A 17,464-nucleotide genomic window follows, 5' to 3' on the forward strand; every position below is an offset into this window, starting at 1 on the left:
TCACCATTACTGTTGGCTTAGGATTGAACAGTAAACGTTTTTTGAGAATCTTGGACCACTGACATTGTCTGTGTGACCTGATATTACTGATAACGTTTTCAGTGCCCCATATAACAAATAATCAATAAATTACTGCTGAAAGTAGCAGCAGCGTTGGTAGTTGAGGAACTGACGCTTTAGATTGTTCAGTTAACAAAATAATAACCATATGTTTGGTTTCCATATCATAAATGACCAGTGTGTTGTGTTAAACACAATCATATAGCATGAAAATGGGTGGTGCTTAATTAATGCTCATGAGTATAGTTGCACCTCCTGTACTCACTTGTACAGCTGTATTTGTTAAGACAAAATGACAACACCTTAATTCATCTGTACAGCTGTACTTGGAAAAACAAAGTGGCACCTCCTTTACTCACCTGTACAGGTGTATGAGTGTAGGCAAGATGGCAACCACTTTACAACCCTGTACAGGTGTATGAGTGTACATGAGATGGCAACCACTTTAGTCACCTGTACAGGTCTATGAGTGTAGGCAAGATGGCAACCACTTTACTACCCTGTACAGGTCTATGAGTGTAGACAAGATGGCAACCACTTTACTACCCTGTACAGGTCTATGAGTGTAGGCAAGATGGCAACCACTTTACTACCCTGTACAGGTCTATGAGTGTAGACAAGATGGCAACCACTTTACTACCCTGTACAGGTCTATGAGTGTAGACAAGATGGCAACCACTTTACTACCCTGTACAGGTCTATGAGTGTAGACAAGATGGCAACCACTTTACTACCCTGTACAGGTCTATGAGTGTAGACAAGATGGCAACCACTTTACTACCCTGTACAGGTCTATGAGTGTAGGCAAGATGGCAACCCTTTATTCATCTGGACAAGGTGAATTAGTGTAGACAAGATGGCAACCCCTTTACTCACCTGTACAGGTGTATGAGTGGAGATGAGATGGCAACCCCTTACTCACCTGTACAGGTGTATGAGTGTAGATAAGATGGCAACCCCTTACTCACCTGTACAGGTGTATGAGTGTAGATGAGATGGCAACCCCTTACTCACCTGTACAGGTGTATGAGTGTAGATGAGATTGCAACCCCTTACTCACCTGTACAGGTGTATGAGTGTAGATGAGATGGCAACCCCTTTACTCACCTGGACAATGTGTATTAGTGTAGACAAGATGACACAGTGCAGCATGTTGTGGGTACCAGGACAAGGTGTTTTAGTGTAGGCAAGATGGCAACCACTTTACTACCCTGCACAGGTGTATGAGTGTAGACGTGATGGCAACCACTTTACTCACCTGGACAAGGTGTATTAGTGTAGACAAGATGGCACAGCGGAGCATGTTGTGGTCAGCAGACTCCTGCCAGAGTCCAGGCAGATACTGTAGCAGGGCTGCTGTATAGGGACGGATCATCGCCCCCATCCTCTCTATCACAAACGAGAAGACATGAAGCACATGCATCTGCAAGAGTAAAACACATCCTAATGACCATGTAGGCAGGATAAAAAGTGATGCTTCCAAAGAGAGATAATGATACAAAATGGACAGTTCTGGTAGTCAAGACTTACCTTTGTGTCACATTCCCTGACATGGGTAAGAAGCTGGAAGAGGTGTGAGAACAGAGGCTCCACATACTGCAACATAGTGAAACATGGAAGTCAGAGGCTGCAGCATAGTGAAACATGGGGGTCAGAGACTGCAACATAGTGAAACATGGAAGTCAGAGACTGCAACATAGTGAAACATGGAGGTCAGGGACTGCAACATAGTGAAACATGGAAGTCAGAGACTGCAACATAGTGAAACATGCGGGTCAGAGACTGCAACATAGTGAAACATGAAGTCAGAGACTGCAACATAGTGAAACATGGAAGTCAGAGACTGCAATATAGTGAAACATGGGGGTCAAGGAGGAGTGTATTGCGATACTGAAATATGAGAGACATGGAAAGTACTGCAGCACAGTGAAACGTGGGAGACAGACAATGTATTGCAACATTGTGAAAGATGGGAGAGAGAATGTAATGTGATATAGTGAAACACTGAAGACAGAGAATGTACTGCATTAGAAAATCAATTTCTTTACCTTTTTTATAAAATATTGTGCAAAAATTCTTACCGGAAGTAGTTGTTCTGGGTTGAATTCAAAGTCATCGACAGGTGACAGTGTTAAGGAATATTTCACAAACCATATATTCTACTTCTTTTACAGCGCGAGTTTTGTTTTACGCCCTACTAGCAATATTCCAGCTATATGATGGCAGTCTGTGAATAGTTGAGTCTGGACCAGACAATCCAGTGATCAAGCATCAAGCATGATCACCCAATCCTGTTAGTTGTCTCTTACGACAAGCTTGGGTTATTAAAGCTCAATTCTAACCCGGACTTTCACAGGTCTCTTGAACAAATCATGTACTACTTTTAGCTGGCAGTATAGAACACTAGTTACATTGAACTACCTGTACACATCTAGGCACAAATTTCTCACAGTGGAGAAAACAGATCAGAAATGTTTTCCCATTTCAAATCAGCAGTGAGTGAGAGAATGAGTTTAGTTTTACACTGCTTATAGCAATAATCCAGCAATATCAAGGCCGGAGACACCAGAGGCTTCACACATTGTACCCATCTGGGGAAATGATCCAGGTGTTCGGCGTGATGAGTGAATGCTTAAACCACAAGAACACTCCACCATCATTCACATCAGTAGAATATTTATTGAGGAACACGAGGAACGTGTTCATCCTTAAAGTACTCAGTGGTTAGTAATGTAATGGATGAAATAGCCAAGGATATCACTCCTTAGTGTCGCTGCTGCTTCCAGTCTGACAGCCAAGTCCTCCTCCGTCCCCAACAATGCAAGGACGGCTTCATACAGTGTCTGTCGCAGCTTCACCGACAGCTTCACACTCACCCACTGACCAATCAGCCATATGACACGCTTCCTCACAATACGGTAGCTGAAATAATGTCTGTATGTTAGAGTTGTTACCTAGCAACCAGTACATAGCAATATACATTTTTGGCATGTCTGTGGTTGATTCTATAGTCCAGACATTACGCTGTTTTCTTGTGCTAGTATACTGGAAAAGCAACCAGTGGGTCCTTTTAATACATAACATCTGTTGGTATGATGTAGACCGCAAATCAAACCAGTAAACTGTACACTCTGTGCTGGATGATACTTTCTATACGGTTCAGCAACTTCACAAGTAGTTCTTCCTTCATAACACGTTGACTGCCTGTCATGAGTATACTCAAATTTTCAATTTGCCACTACGAGTTATGTTGTAGCTATATCAAATTTCACATTTTTGCAAAATAGCCACAAGTAGCAATCGTCTCCTGGCGGACACAATGAACAAATCTTGTTTAGAAATACCACTGATGTAGCTACAGAACTCATAGTGGCAAATTATGCCAGAATTAATAATACGAGTATACTCTTGGTGGCAGTCAACATGTTAACATACTGCAGGAGGTGGAAATATCATACTTATGATACCTTCCCATACTGAACACTTAATTTGGAATATCTACAATTTTTCAGTCCTAAAACATTAATATACTCAAAAGCCCAATCATCAGCACAATTAACAGAACAGTGCATATGGGATGAAATGAGGAAGGTGAATAATAAACTCGAAATAGGGATCCATGCACAAAACATTAACAAGAGTCATCAGAAGATGACATATTCCCCCGGCCCCCACATGTTTGAAAGGACAAATCATCTCACAGTTACTCATTGTTTTTTTAGACTAAGTTTGAATTGTTTCCGTGGAATTCATGAAAATTATAAAAGTCATATATCTGTAATCAGCAAAGTCACAATTTCAAGATCTGTCTCATATATCTGCCAAGATCTGTTGAAAGACATGAAATGGTTTTCGAGTTGTGCTCTGAGAACGAAGCCCACCCCTCCATTTTGAGTCTTTCAAGTCCGAAACGTTTCCATGGAAACCACGGAAATAATACATCACAAAAACCTTTAAAAACCAAAAAGGCACCACTTTTGGGTCTGCCATACATATCAACCAAGTTTTACTGACAGATATTAAGAAGTTTTTGAGTTCTGCTCTGGAAATGAAACACACCTCTCACTTTTCAGACTAGGTCCAAAACGTTTCCATGGAAACCGAGAAAATAATAAATCACAAAATCCTGTACATAGCAAAAGGCACCAGTATAGGGTTTGATTGATATATCTACTAAGTTTTGCAGAAAAATATTGAACGCTTTTTCAGTTCTGCTCCGAAAACGAAGCACATCCTCCATTTTGAGATTAAGTCTGAAACGTTTCCATGGAAACCGAGAAAATCGTAAATCACAAACACCTGTACATAGCAAAAGGCACCACTTCGGGGTCTGCAAAACAAAGCTGCCAAGTTTTACCTACAGATATTGAGAAGTTTGTGAGTTCTGCTACGGCAATGAAACACACCTCTCACTTTTGAGTAAGTCAAAAACGTTTCCATAGAAACCGAGAAAATAATAAATCACAAAAACCTGTAAATACCAAAAAGCACCACTATAGGTTTAAACTGATATATCTACCAAGTTTTGCAGAAAAATATTGAATGGTTTTTGAGTTCTGCTATGGAAACAAGCCCATCCCTCCATTTTGAGACCATGTCCGAAATGTTTCCATGGAAACCAAGAAAATAATATATCACAAAAACCTGTACATAGCAAAAGGCACCACTTCAGGTTCTGATTGATATATCTACCAAGTTTTGCAGAAAAATATTGAACCGTTTGTGAGTTCTGCTCCAGCAACGAAGCCCACCCCCACCATAAAACTAACACCAAAATGTTCCATGGAAAAACAAAAAAAATATAAATGCCAAAACTCTGTAAATAGCAAAAGGCACAACCATAGGCTGAGATTACTATATCTATCAAGTTTGGTCTAAAAATAATGCACGGTTTCTGAGTTATGCTCCGGAAACAAAATGATTACGGACTGACGGATGGATGGACGGACAGACGAGGAGTCGACTATATACCCCGCAAAAAGACATTGGTCCTGAAACCTCTGTAACCAACAGGAGCTTAAACCTAATGTTCTATGATCGATCACAGAGAAAGATATTATATCATCTAATATTGGTCCATTTGCATTCTTTTCACTGAGGGGGGACAAATGGCGCAGCCCCTTACTAGTCAGAAAACATCCAGTAAGCTCTGGTCCATTCGTAATGTGACAGTGCAAAGTACATCATCACACATATCCACAGAACATGACTGTAGCCAGTTTGAAATGAATTCTCTCACCTGTCATTTTTAACTCGCAGTTCCGCCAGTAGGGTTGACGAAAACCAGTTGTCGAAATCAATGTCATCATACAGATCATATGATGCCAGCCCAACAGCATTGTAAACTGAAAATGAGAATTATGCATAGTAGTCTGAGGGTAGGGTTTGGTGGTGTAGCGGGGGCATGGTGTTTTGAAAATGACTTAAGACCACATGACACACACAGACACAGACAGACACAGACACAGACGCAGATGCAGACATGCATGCTTGCACGCACAAAAGCACGCACAAACACACGCACGCACAAACGCACGCACGCACGCACGCACCTTTCAAAATTCCTCCATCCGCCCATGTATGCAACTTGCAAATGAGGGAATGTTGTATTAAACCAACAGCAGAGAGAAAGCAGTCAGTAAATCATCAAACCAGTGGTGTTCACTATAAACAATGACCAAAATAACCTATAGCCACACATTGCCACAATCCAGTTTGATCCAGCTGGATCTGTCCTGATCGTCATACATCACAAATCTGTCACTCATGGGACTTATGAAATTCAAGAGGGTCCCGTTGATTTCTTCACAAACTTAGTCACAGTACAAGAAACTGAAAATGAGCTTTCAACAAGCTGGTATTCAACCCATATTATCTTTGGCCTCAATATTTTTACCCATTGGTGAGATGTTACCAACCTGTAAACTACTTACTTGCATCCTTTTTCAAAATGGCCTCCAGATTCTCAGGGTCACATGGTCCATGAATAGACTGTACCATCTCCATTAAGATAGGGGTGAGTGAGAGGCGGAACTCCTTGAAGATTGTCAGGAACAGCACCTCTGTGCACGGCTGCAAAACAACAGAAGGCATCATACAACACACCAGACCCATCATACAATACACCAGGCCCCATCATACAACACACCTAGCCTCAACATACAACACACCAGGCACATTGTACAACACACCTAGCCTCAACATACAACACACCAGACCCATCATACAACACACCTAGCCTCAACATACAACACACCTAGCCTCAACATACAACACACCAGACCCATCATACAACACACCAGACCCATCATACAACACACCAGACCCATCATACAACACACCTAGCCCCAACATACAACACACCTAGCCTCAACATACAACACACCTAGCCTCAACATACAACACACCAGGCACATTGTACAACACATCAGGCCTCAACATACAACACACCAGACCCATCATACAACACACCTAGCCTCAACATACAACACACCTAGCCTCAACATACAACACACCAGGCACATTGTACAACACACCTAGCCTCAACATACAACACACCAGACCCATCATACAACACACCAGACCAATCACACAACACATCAGGCCTCAACATACAGCACATCAGGCCCATCATACAACACACCTAGCCTCAACATACAACACACTAGACCCATTACACAACACACCAGGCCCCATCATACAACACACCTAGCCCATCACACAACACACCAGGCCCCATCATACAACACACCAGGCCCATCATACAACACACCAGGCCCATCACACAACACACCAGGCCCCATCATACAACACACCAGGCCCATCATACAATACACCAGGCCCATCATACAATACACCTAGCCTCAACATACAACACACCAGGCCCATCATACAACACACCTAGCCTCAACATACAACACACCTAGCCTCAACATACAACACACCTAGCCTCAACATACAACACACCAGGCCCATCATACAACACACCTAGCCTCAACATACAACACACCAGACCCATCATACAACACCCCAGGCCCATCATACAACACACCTAGCCTCAACATACAACACACCAGACCCATCATACAACACACCTAGCCACATATTACAACATATTCCATCATACAACACACCAGACTCATCATACAACACACCAGATCCCATGATACAACATTTCAGGCCCTATCATGAAACAGATTGATTCCTTGGAATTCCGCAGTTAATGAACAAAAAGACCACCCATAATCTGACATGGCTTGTAGTAGTTGTATAACAAACAAACTCACCCGCAAGGAATATTTGAATGAATCCCCTCCTTCTTCCTGACCTGAAAGAAAAGCATGTTTCTGGTAATGAGTTTATATCCTCTGACCAAGCAGTACATTGCCTAGAAGGAGTGGCCAGCTTGTACTTCTGTACACTGCTTTCAAATGCTTAAAAACACTGACATCTTGTTTCTGGTGGACCAATATGAAATGGAGCATATCTATTCTTACCTTGGTAATGCGTCAATATAATTATAATGTTTACAAAACACTATGTTGAATGAACATTAATGCTCTCTACACAACACACTGACTCAGCAATAATGCTTATGAAGCAACACAATTATTCAGTAATAATGCTCTCCACAAAATAAACTGACTCTGCAAATACACTCTCTAAACAATACACTGACTCAGCAATAATGCTCTGTACAGAATACACTGACTCAGCAATAATGCTCTGTACACATTACACTGGCTCAGCAATAATGCTCTGTACACAATACACTGACTCAGCAATAATGCTCTCTACACAATACACTGACTCAGCAATAATGCTCTCTACACAATACACTGACTCAGCAATAATGCTCTGTACACAATACACTGACTCAGCAATAATGCTCTGTACACATTACACTGGCTCAGCAATAATGCTCTGTACACAATACATGACACAGCAATAATACTCTGTACACAACACAAGACACAGCAATAATACTCTCTACATATACACAGACTCAGCAATAGTGCTCTCTACAGAACTGGCTGACTCAGCAATACTGCTCTCTACCCAACAGGTAATGAACAGAAACTCACAGAACTCTTCAGCATCCGCATCCCAGGTGGTCAGGTCGTCTGTTGTCAACAAAAAGTACTGCAGCACAAGACGGCGGCATATCTCCGCCAACATTTGGAACGTAAAGAACTCCTTCACTATCTGATGTGCTTCCATACTAATCTGGCTCACTGGCTCTGAATGGCAACAATTGGAAACAACTATTATTCCAGGAGAAGATCCAATGAAGTGACAAAGTGAATATTTCACAAGAAATTCTCTGGCAGACAAGCAAAAATCTTCCTGACATTCTTCCTTGTAATACCTTTTCAGTTGCTGCAATTTTCAAAGAGGTTACGTCAAACAGTTCTTATGGATCCCTAACAACAACAAAACGATAGAACTATTTTTTGGAACATTAGTTTAAACTTGGATTAGGATTATTGCTGCATGTCACCTTGGTCTTGAACAGCTTTCCGGGGTTTGTAGGTCTCACTGAAAAGGATCCCCTTCATCAGATTAAAGCAGTTGACGGCAAACCGTTCAAAGAGAAGACCTATATGAAGAGAAGGAGCAGACTTAGAATCAGTATTTGTCATGACTTCATAATAAGGCAGAGAAGTGATGGTACACTGTTTAGAGACACAAGCACAGCAGGTAAACAAGTTGTGTTAATCTTACGTCAAGGCACATTGCTTTTATAAAAACCAAATAGGCCTTGACAGCATTTGTTTTTCACTCTCAATACATACTCGTAAGACACTGGGAGGCACAAGAAGGCTTCCAAAGAAAAAGTGCATAGCTTAACCATATCCTTATTTTTCCAAGTATATCTCTCACTTTCACTGTGATACTACATTTGTACAAGCATACCTTTCCTTGAGAAATTTTGTTGGTACACGCATACCTTTTTCTGTGAAGTTGTATTTGACCACAAACTGCAGTGTAGTTTTGATGTAACCAAGAAACGAGTTTGGATGCATGGTGAGAACATCCAGGAGCTGGAATACAGACAGGGAGGATGTGAATTAGGGAGGACTGTTTCAGACAAGGAGGACAGGCCTCACTGAGCACACATTTCACACAAGGAAGACCTGTCTCAGGGAGGACCTTCTTAGACAGGGAGGACATAATTTCAGACAGGGTAGCCATGTCTCTGGGAGGACATTTTTTCACGACAAGGAGGACATGACTATTGTCTCTTTAAGGGCATGTTTCAAATAGAGACTGCATGTCTGAGTCAGGCCCTTCTTTGACAGTGAGGACATGTTTCAGTTAAAGAGGACATATTTCAAACAGGGAGGACATGTCTCAGTAAGGACCTTCTTAGACAGGTAAGACATATTTCAGACAGGGAAGACCTGTCTCAGGGAGAACCTTCTTAGACAGGGAGGACATGTCTCAGGGAGGATATGTCTCATGACAGGGAGGACGCCTCACTGAGGACATATTTCGGACAGGGAGGACATGTATAAGTCAGGCCCCATGAGGACATGTTTCAGACAAAAAAAGAACATATTTCAGGCAGAGAGGGCGTGTCTCACTAAGTAGATGTTTCAGGCAGGAAGGACGTGTCTCACAAAAGATAATATTCAGACAGAGAGGACATCTCCATGAGAACATTACCCGGACAGCAAGAACATGCTCCGTGAAAACATTACTCATAAAGGGAAGACATGTCTCTGTGAAGACATTTCTCAGATAAGGAGGTCAATGAAGGTTCTGGTAGGATTTTTACTGAGAAGTAAACTTACAATCTTGGTCAAGGTGACAATAACCCTCTCACACTTCTCCACAACATTGTGGTGACCCCACAGACTGCGCCCTGAAACCAACAGACAATGAAAACATTAGAGATCTTAGATCTGATGATAAAGGTAGTCTAATTATCCCAATTGATAACCTGGCATGGCAAAAGTGGCCTGGGCCCCAAAGTGATCTTAGCGCTATGACTCCTAGTCCTATAGGCCAGTGTTGAAGTATGAGATTTATGATCACCTTTGTATTATGATTCCTTTGCGGGATATGAGCCCGGACAGTGTGACAGTCCGATGTGTTACTGATAATCTTTTGATATGACAATCTGGCACAGTACCAGTGGACTCGTCAGTGAAGGTACTTCTGAAAATCTGTCATGGTATTACTGAGTTGATCGGTAATGACAGTCCAACAAGGTATAAATCATCTGGTCGTACAGATACTTACGATAGTCCAACATGGTATAAGCATTCTGGTCATACAGGCACTTACAAAAGTCCAACATGGCATAAATATTCTGGTCATTCAGGCACTTACGAAAGTGACACATGGTATAAATATTCTGGTTGTACTATTTACTTACGACAGTCCAGCATTGTATAAACATTCTGGCTGTACCGGCACTTACGATACTTCAAAAGGGTATAAATATTGTCATACATGTACTTACGACAGTCCAACATGGCCTCCAGGTGTGGGAAGATGGAGCCCAGGAAAGAAACCGCTTCATGGTTTGTGTGAATTTCACGGAATCCAAATGCTGTCTGCTTCCTTAAAACTACAGAGTGAGAGACATGGGTCAGCATCTGCGGTCAGATGAAAGACTCTAGGGTCACGATAAACAATGCTGCATTGTACTTCCTTTACATAGTTACAACAAAGATTCTGATGAAGATGAGATGAGTATAGAAATGGGTCTTACTTTTGAGTGTGAGAATGCAACGGTCTACCGCCAACACCATGCCCTCGTCGTGGCTGCTAGCCAGCTGCAGAAAGTGGGACAGGTGGCTGTTCCACAGACTCAGGACATAGCCAAAGATTTCCTTCGTCACCTTTGATAAATTGAAAAACAATTTGATAAGTATGACAAATGGACAAATTAAACACCAAGTTGTTCAAAGACGACCCAATCATGTTCATACATGTCATTCAGAAGAGAAACTTATAACTATGGTCTGTTAAGAATTAAAGTCGCCTTAAAACACATCAGGCTTTCTGAAGTATCAATCGCTGGGACTTTTGGCCCAGACTCTTCTACTTTCAGCCTGCTATAATATAGCCGGGATAATGTAGGCTAAGGTATTAACACTTTGACAGCCATCAGAATACTTTGAATCAATGTCTGCCATTAAGAATTACCTTGTAATTATATCAGTGGCATTTCAAAACAAGCAATCATCCTGGGGGTAACAAAGAATGGTAGGAGATGTTTGCTAACATATGAAACTTGTTTTAAAATACCACTGATGTAGCTACGAGTTCTTGTTGTGGCAAATTCGATTAGACTTGATACTACGAGAATATTTGTGGGAGTCAACATGAATAACAACACATAGACAAATTCCAGACCTGGGCCTAGATTTTCAAAGCTCTCATAGCGCTAAGATAGTCGTAAATGCCATGCATTAACGTTTACTTACGACTCTCTTAGCTCTAAGAATGAATTGAAAATCTGGGCCCGACATGATTGTGAGGAAACTGTATAGTTCTGTGGCCATCTCTGCGAACTGTGAAAGACCACTGCTGCCTCCAGAACTAAAAGAAACAGCTCTACTTGCAACAAGCTTTGTCCTTAAGGACAAACTATGTTTTCTGTACATTACATATTAAATATTTCAGAGCAACAACTAGAAGAAAATATTTCTAAGGCTGTCCTTAATTCCTCAGGGGTTCAAAAATATGTTGAAAAGCCACTTGGCACAGGGCAAGTGACTTCAAGAAAGTAACTTGTCCTGACGAATTTTCCACTTGCCCTGATTTTATGACACAATGTGTGATGTTAATGTTTACTGGCCTATTTATCGAAGAGTGATAATTTCACTCTCTACTACCTTTACTTCATAATTACAGCGAACTTTAATAACTTCATTATGAGCAGATATGAAATTAAATCCAAGAGTATTTGCAGTTTGAAACCATAAGTGGAAATTATCTGGTAGTCCATGGACAAGTAAGATACCATTATCTGATTGCCCGAAACGAAAACTGACTTGTCCCGGGCGTCGGGCGATGTGATTTTTGAACCCCTGTTCCTTACATCTTGGCATTAAAAACTGTTCTAATTTTCATACCATTTTGTGTCATTGGACCAGTCTATTTTCTTTATATTGTGTACAATCTGTCTTCATCATTTTCATTAAGTGGAAATACTGCCAAAGATATGTGTATCTTAACGTGGCAAACACTTTCCCCTAAAACAACTTACATCCTCAAACATTTTCCTATCCGCAACCAGTCGTTTGGATGCAAGCATTTTTGTCACATGATGCAGTGTCAACAGCGCCCTCTCCTGGACCAACTGGTCATCACATCGCACAGCTTGTAGAACTGTAGGTATAAGCTCAGGCCATCCCCGTGGGCAGTCAAGACGAGCAACCTTTGCGGTCAACACCGACACTTGTGTGGCTACCTGGAGGACAAAAGGGGAGTTAACCTGTGAAAATTTCCCCAGTGAAGCCTTATATTTGACACAGAGTGAATTGTCAACAGATGGTAGGTACAAAGGAGAAAATTCTAAGGATGTAAAACTTTTTTATTACAATTAATACAAAGTTCCACTTACTCAGACCCAAGAAGACCCAGGGTAGAATAGGACTTCAGCAACCAATGCTTGCCAAAAATGGAGTAAAACTGAACTCACTCACTCCATTTGCTCAATATCGATGTTAGGATTAAAGACTTATCTCCCTTGTTCATCACATCACCTCATAACTGCCTTTCAAACAGATGGAGGGTTGTTTGACAAATATGAGGAATAATGACAAATGGAATCAAAATAACACACAAACAATCAGAACCATCACAGTCAAACAGGTAAAAATGAATTCTGAATAAACAATAAACATGATGCTGGAATGTACATCAATATCATGTGACCAATACTGGTGGAAAAGACAAAGAGGTGGTACTCGTGGGTGAGTGTGATTGTACGTTCGCTTCAAAGAAGGGAACTGTTAAAGAGATGTCAAGCGTTCCAATATCTTGGCATAGAGGAAGGAGATAAGCATAATAAACATGAGTCAGGATAAGAAGAAATATATCATATAATGCCGGAATGCATGCAGATGTGAAGGCATTACACAGGTCCCTTCCTCACCTGAGGAACTGGTTCACTGAAGTTAGAGATGAGTTGTTTACGGATGAGATCCTTTTCTGACTCGGCCAGGGCACTGAAATATTGAAGAGGACAATAGTATCAAATGACTCATGGCCGACTCACAATGCCAGGGACAACGTACTGTCCTCTGAACTAGATGTGCCCACTGTCCTCAAACCCAATCACTGAAAACAATATGTTGAACCTTTGTAGCTGGGGTAATGTTCATTCAATGAGTGAAAAAATCTTCCAATCATTGAGTGACTTAGTGAGTTATTCAGAGACAAACTAAAGCCTCATAATGCATCCCTACATCGAGTATGCCACTGTGGCCATTAAATACCCATGTTAGTCAGCAGCAAAAGACAAGAAGTACTCACTGAGGGGCTGTTTTCCGCCAGTACCTGTCAATACCATTCTTACAGTACAGCACCGCCAACCACCTCACATTTGTGTCGATGTCATGGTTGCTAAATATGCTCTGAAACAAACAACAAATGATTACATTCTCACCTGGGGGTCACTGCATATATTCTTATTGGTAAAACAATCACAGCTTTCATACTAAGTATACTTCATGAGATCAATACTAAGTATGTTTACTGATGCCATGAGTCAAAGCACTGAGTGAGAATGGTTCTACAATGATTTTAACAATATTCCAGAAATGGGTGTGACACATTGTACCTATGTGGAGAATCAAACCCATTCTTCAGCATAATGAGCAGATGCTTTAACCATTAGGCTGACATGCTTGACACTTCATTATAATACAACTCTGCAGACCAATGCTCATGTTGTTGATCACTGGATTGTCCGGTCCAGATTCGATTAATTATAGACCGCTACATAGCTGGACTATAGCTGATGGTGGCATAAAACTAAATTCACTCACTCACACACTATCAAGGCAACAAAACAACTCAGCAATTCTTTAATAACAGGACTGAGAATAGTGAGAATTAATAGCAGGACTGAGAATAGTGAGAATTAATAACAGGACTGAGAATAGTCAGAAATAAGAGTAAATTAGTAACACAGCATACAGCAACGATGGAATAGAATCCTGGCTGTGTCTCCCACTGCTGCAGTTGATGCTCGGCCGGTTTCAGCATGCTGGCGTCCTGGCTGCATGCCCGAGACAGCACGTCAAGCACCACCGGCCCTGCTGTTGCCATGTCCATAGTTCCAAGCTGGACCAGTCTACTGCTCTCACATGGTAGTCTGGTGGTTCAATCTGAAAACAACCCCTGATCCTGCAGTATTGTTGCTGACCTGATAATGTCCCCTGAAATCATTCATACATGTTATTATTTTCTCATCCTTATGTCCTCATGCTTATTGCATTTGTGCGAGTGAGAACCTCGCCAGGTGGGCTAGCTAAGCCTGAATGTTTGTAGCCCACAAAATAATTCACTAGTAGCAACTTTTAATGTAGAAACTAAGCTAAAGATTACAAAAATAGATGAACATCAGATACTGTCGTCATGGCATAGGTTTCATCATTAACTGTCAATATGTTGAACATTTTTATCAGGCCATAAATATGAGTTTTTGCATGAGTTAAAAGTGTGTTATACTTTGGAGAGAGTGATATATTCACAAAATAATTCTATGAAAGTTCACTAGCCAGTGACTGTGGAGACTTACTAGCCCAACTGAAATTTTACTAGCCACGGACTAGGAGACCAATGGCTTTTTCAAAAAGGTCACTGTCTTGCACAGTCTTATTTCTTGCTGAAACTTTGAAGACAATAATGAGCTCTGATCAGATATGATGCACATTTTCTTAAAAGAACATAGCGTCTGTAAACAGAAATCCTGCACAAAATAAGTCAAATGATACGCTTCAGTTCACACATACAGCATGGTCTTAAATTATAATCACTCCAATTTCCAGATGAAAGGTGGTCATGGGGTTGTAAAGTCTGAGCAAAGTCTTATAAAATGATGACACGTCACAGCCATCCCATAATAATGCGGACGTGGTCAATGTCATCACAGGTACTACAGAAGTGTATCCCAGGAACGATAAAATCAGATTACAGACATGTACTCTATGAAGATTCCATTTTGCATTGTGCTGTTTCTTGAACCAAATTGTCATGAGATGCACGTCATTTTATCGCGTTAGATAAGAAACAAACAAAAGCATCGTGTCTCAGTATATTATGTGACCCACAGTAAATCATTTGTATTTTTTTAAAACTGGAATCTTTCCCTTATTCATATTTCTTCCTTTATTAACGTTCGGGAATATCCTTGATCCGTTATGTTATGATAACTTACAGTTTCACTTTCTGGTGTCTCAGCACTTTCCACATAGGAATGTTGAAATGGCAGAGTTAACTTCACATTGAGATTAAAGCATTTCGATTCATCTAAATCTCAACCCTGCAGCAAACACTGTAAACTCAGTAGTAAAGGATGAGACATGCATTATGAGCATATAGATCTACCCACAAAGTGTTTCCTGGCTTGAGAATAACAGCTGAACACTGTCTGATTGCATTAACACCTACTCAGATATCCAATAGACATTTATTTGCAATAATAAAGATTAATACAGAGTGTCATAGTCACAGTCTAATAAAATCACCGTATGCTAAATGACTCAATTTGAATGTGGACATGCGTAGGGCAAATGAGTCAGTCCCGTTTTTCGCAAACACCTTGTCAGTTCTTTCCACATCAAATCTGTTATTGTTTTCATTATATTTTGCGTGACATACACGCTCAACACAAAGTATCGGCATAATACTATTATTTGCTCTGGGTATACATACATGTAGACACAGTTTTACTTTTAAAATGTTACGTGAAAGCTTCAGAATCCATGCCTTCTTTCCATGCCCTGAACACTGGGCGCGGCCATGTTGGTTGTTTATAAAACTGAGTACATGGAAACGGATTACTGTTTGGGTTGAGTCATGATCTCCAAAATGATATCACTGATCGATTTATATGTTTATGTGCTGTTTCCGAAGATCTGAATTTACACAGAATCATGTGTCAGGGAGCTAAAATGTCGCCAATAGCACATTTGTTCGTTCACAGTTCAATAATCATTCAGCAGGAAACAATAAATTTCTACATTATTTTAAAGGGGCACTGATGCGGAGCAATTTCCGTGGACTGGTTTAAACTTTTGTTATTGCTTTTCTCCCGCGAGTACCCGGATCATATTCCAGAATTCGTGACTGGTTCGTGATCTCTGCTGCGCAGTTTGTATGCGCAATTGGGGTTATGCGGGTGAACAACTTTTTATCTGTTATGACAGAACAAAGTAAGAATGACAACTTAGTATGAGGTAGTCTTGTAAAGTTGAACAGAATTGATCAGTGGATAATCAAACCCACTAAGAGCGCGAACAAAGCTGTAAAAAAACCTACAAAGGAACTTACGGTAATCTGTATCCATGACCTTACCAGCAAATAACAGGTGAAATGGTGTAGTCCAGTGGTTAAAACGTTTGCCCATCACGTTGAAGACCCGGGTTCGATTCCCTGAATGGGTACAATGTGGGAATAAACGTTGTGACCCAATAATAATTATTAATTAATGATACACTTTACAGAAAAATATACTCGCAAAACACTGTATATAAATATCATATAACAAAAAATAGATAAATGATTATAATCTCGCAAGGGCACATCTGTGTATTTTGTTTAAAACTTTGAAAAGACAAAATGGAAAGAGTTCCTTCCAATCCCCCATATTCTTTCCTCCTCAGATTAACAGAGGTAACACTAAGTGATTCCGCACTATATACTGTACTTAATTTGTGGACTTTCAGTTGTTTTTGTGAGTCCTCTAGTAATTGTTGTTTTAGATTTTGTTAACTATTCTCGTACATAGCAACCAATAAACATTATTTGGGATTGGGGGAACGAGAGGAACTCTTACTGCGCACACAACACAACGCTTCTGGCGGTCATAGGTGACAACCATTTATTTCCGTTAAAAGGAATGTTCGAGGTAAACCACTGTGTGGCAATGAGTGTAGCTTAGTTTTCAAGCATTCGAGGATCGCACATCATCAAAGGTCATTCTGATTAATAAAATTCCCATTGCGCTCCAGAAATGTTCCACGAAAATATCAGTTGCCGTGACCTGATCCTCTTGAAATGATCTATGCGACTGCCAACAAGTTAGGTGTGACAGTAACCTTTGAAAATTACAGTCCAGGCAAACTGAGGCAAAGGGACAAAAGAAGCATGAGTAGAGTGTAAGTGCATCGGTCAGAACCTGGCCTGACCCAGCAGAGTGGCTGTTGTTAAGTGA

The 17,464-nt window shown here is 40.8% G+C and overlaps 1 protein-coding gene across 3 annotated transcripts in view; it reads right to left on the reverse strand.

Annotated features, from left to right (window-relative positions):
• LOC137278355 (importin-11-like) overlaps positions 1-16,071 on the reverse strand; it is a 28,662-nt gene extending 12,591 nt beyond the window's left edge. Inside the window, exons 1-18 of one of the 3 annotated variants that reach the window (XM_067810641.1) lie at positions 15,964-16,071; positions 14,224-14,414; positions 13,558-13,658; positions 13,178-13,250; positions 12,287-12,490; positions 10,784-10,913; positions 10,532-10,639; positions 9,858-9,928; positions 9,011-9,104; positions 8,561-8,659; positions 8,145-8,300; positions 7,347-7,387; positions 5,994-6,132; positions 5,300-5,405; positions 2,819-2,982; positions 2,142-2,182; positions 1,591-1,656; positions 1,319-1,483 (exon numbers count right to left, since the gene is read on the reverse strand). In XM_067810641.1, coding sequence (XP_067666742.1) covers positions 1,319-1,483; positions 1,591-1,656; positions 2,142-2,182; positions 2,819-2,982; positions 5,300-5,405; positions 5,994-6,132; positions 7,347-7,387; positions 8,145-8,300; positions 8,561-8,659; positions 9,011-9,104; positions 9,858-9,928; positions 10,532-10,639; positions 10,784-10,913; positions 12,287-12,490; positions 13,178-13,250; positions 13,558-13,658; positions 14,224-14,361 — 1,896 coding nt within the window. In that variant the 5' untranslated portion in view covers positions 14,362-14,414; positions 15,964-16,071. Of the gene's footprint in view, positions 1-1,318; positions 1,484-1,590; positions 1,657-2,141; positions 2,183-2,818; positions 2,983-5,299; positions 5,406-5,993; positions 6,133-7,346; positions 7,388-8,144; positions 8,301-8,560; positions 8,660-9,010; positions 9,105-9,857; positions 9,929-10,531; positions 10,640-10,783; positions 10,914-12,286; positions 12,491-13,177; positions 13,251-13,557; positions 13,659-14,223; positions 14,415-15,776; positions 15,837-15,963 lie in introns of those variants that run through there. The other 2 variants (XM_067810642.1, XM_067810643.1) reach the window with 2 other exon arrangements.
• Between the last annotated feature and the right edge of the window lie 1,393 nt (positions 16,072-17,464).

The sequence above is a fragment of the Haliotis asinina genome, chromosome 3 (genome assembly GCF_037392515.1).
Source record: "Haliotis asinina isolate JCU_RB_2024 chromosome 3, JCU_Hal_asi_v2, whole genome shotgun sequence".
Lineage (NCBI taxonomy): Eukaryota > Metazoa > Mollusca > Gastropoda > Lepetellida > Haliotidae > Haliotis > Haliotis asinina.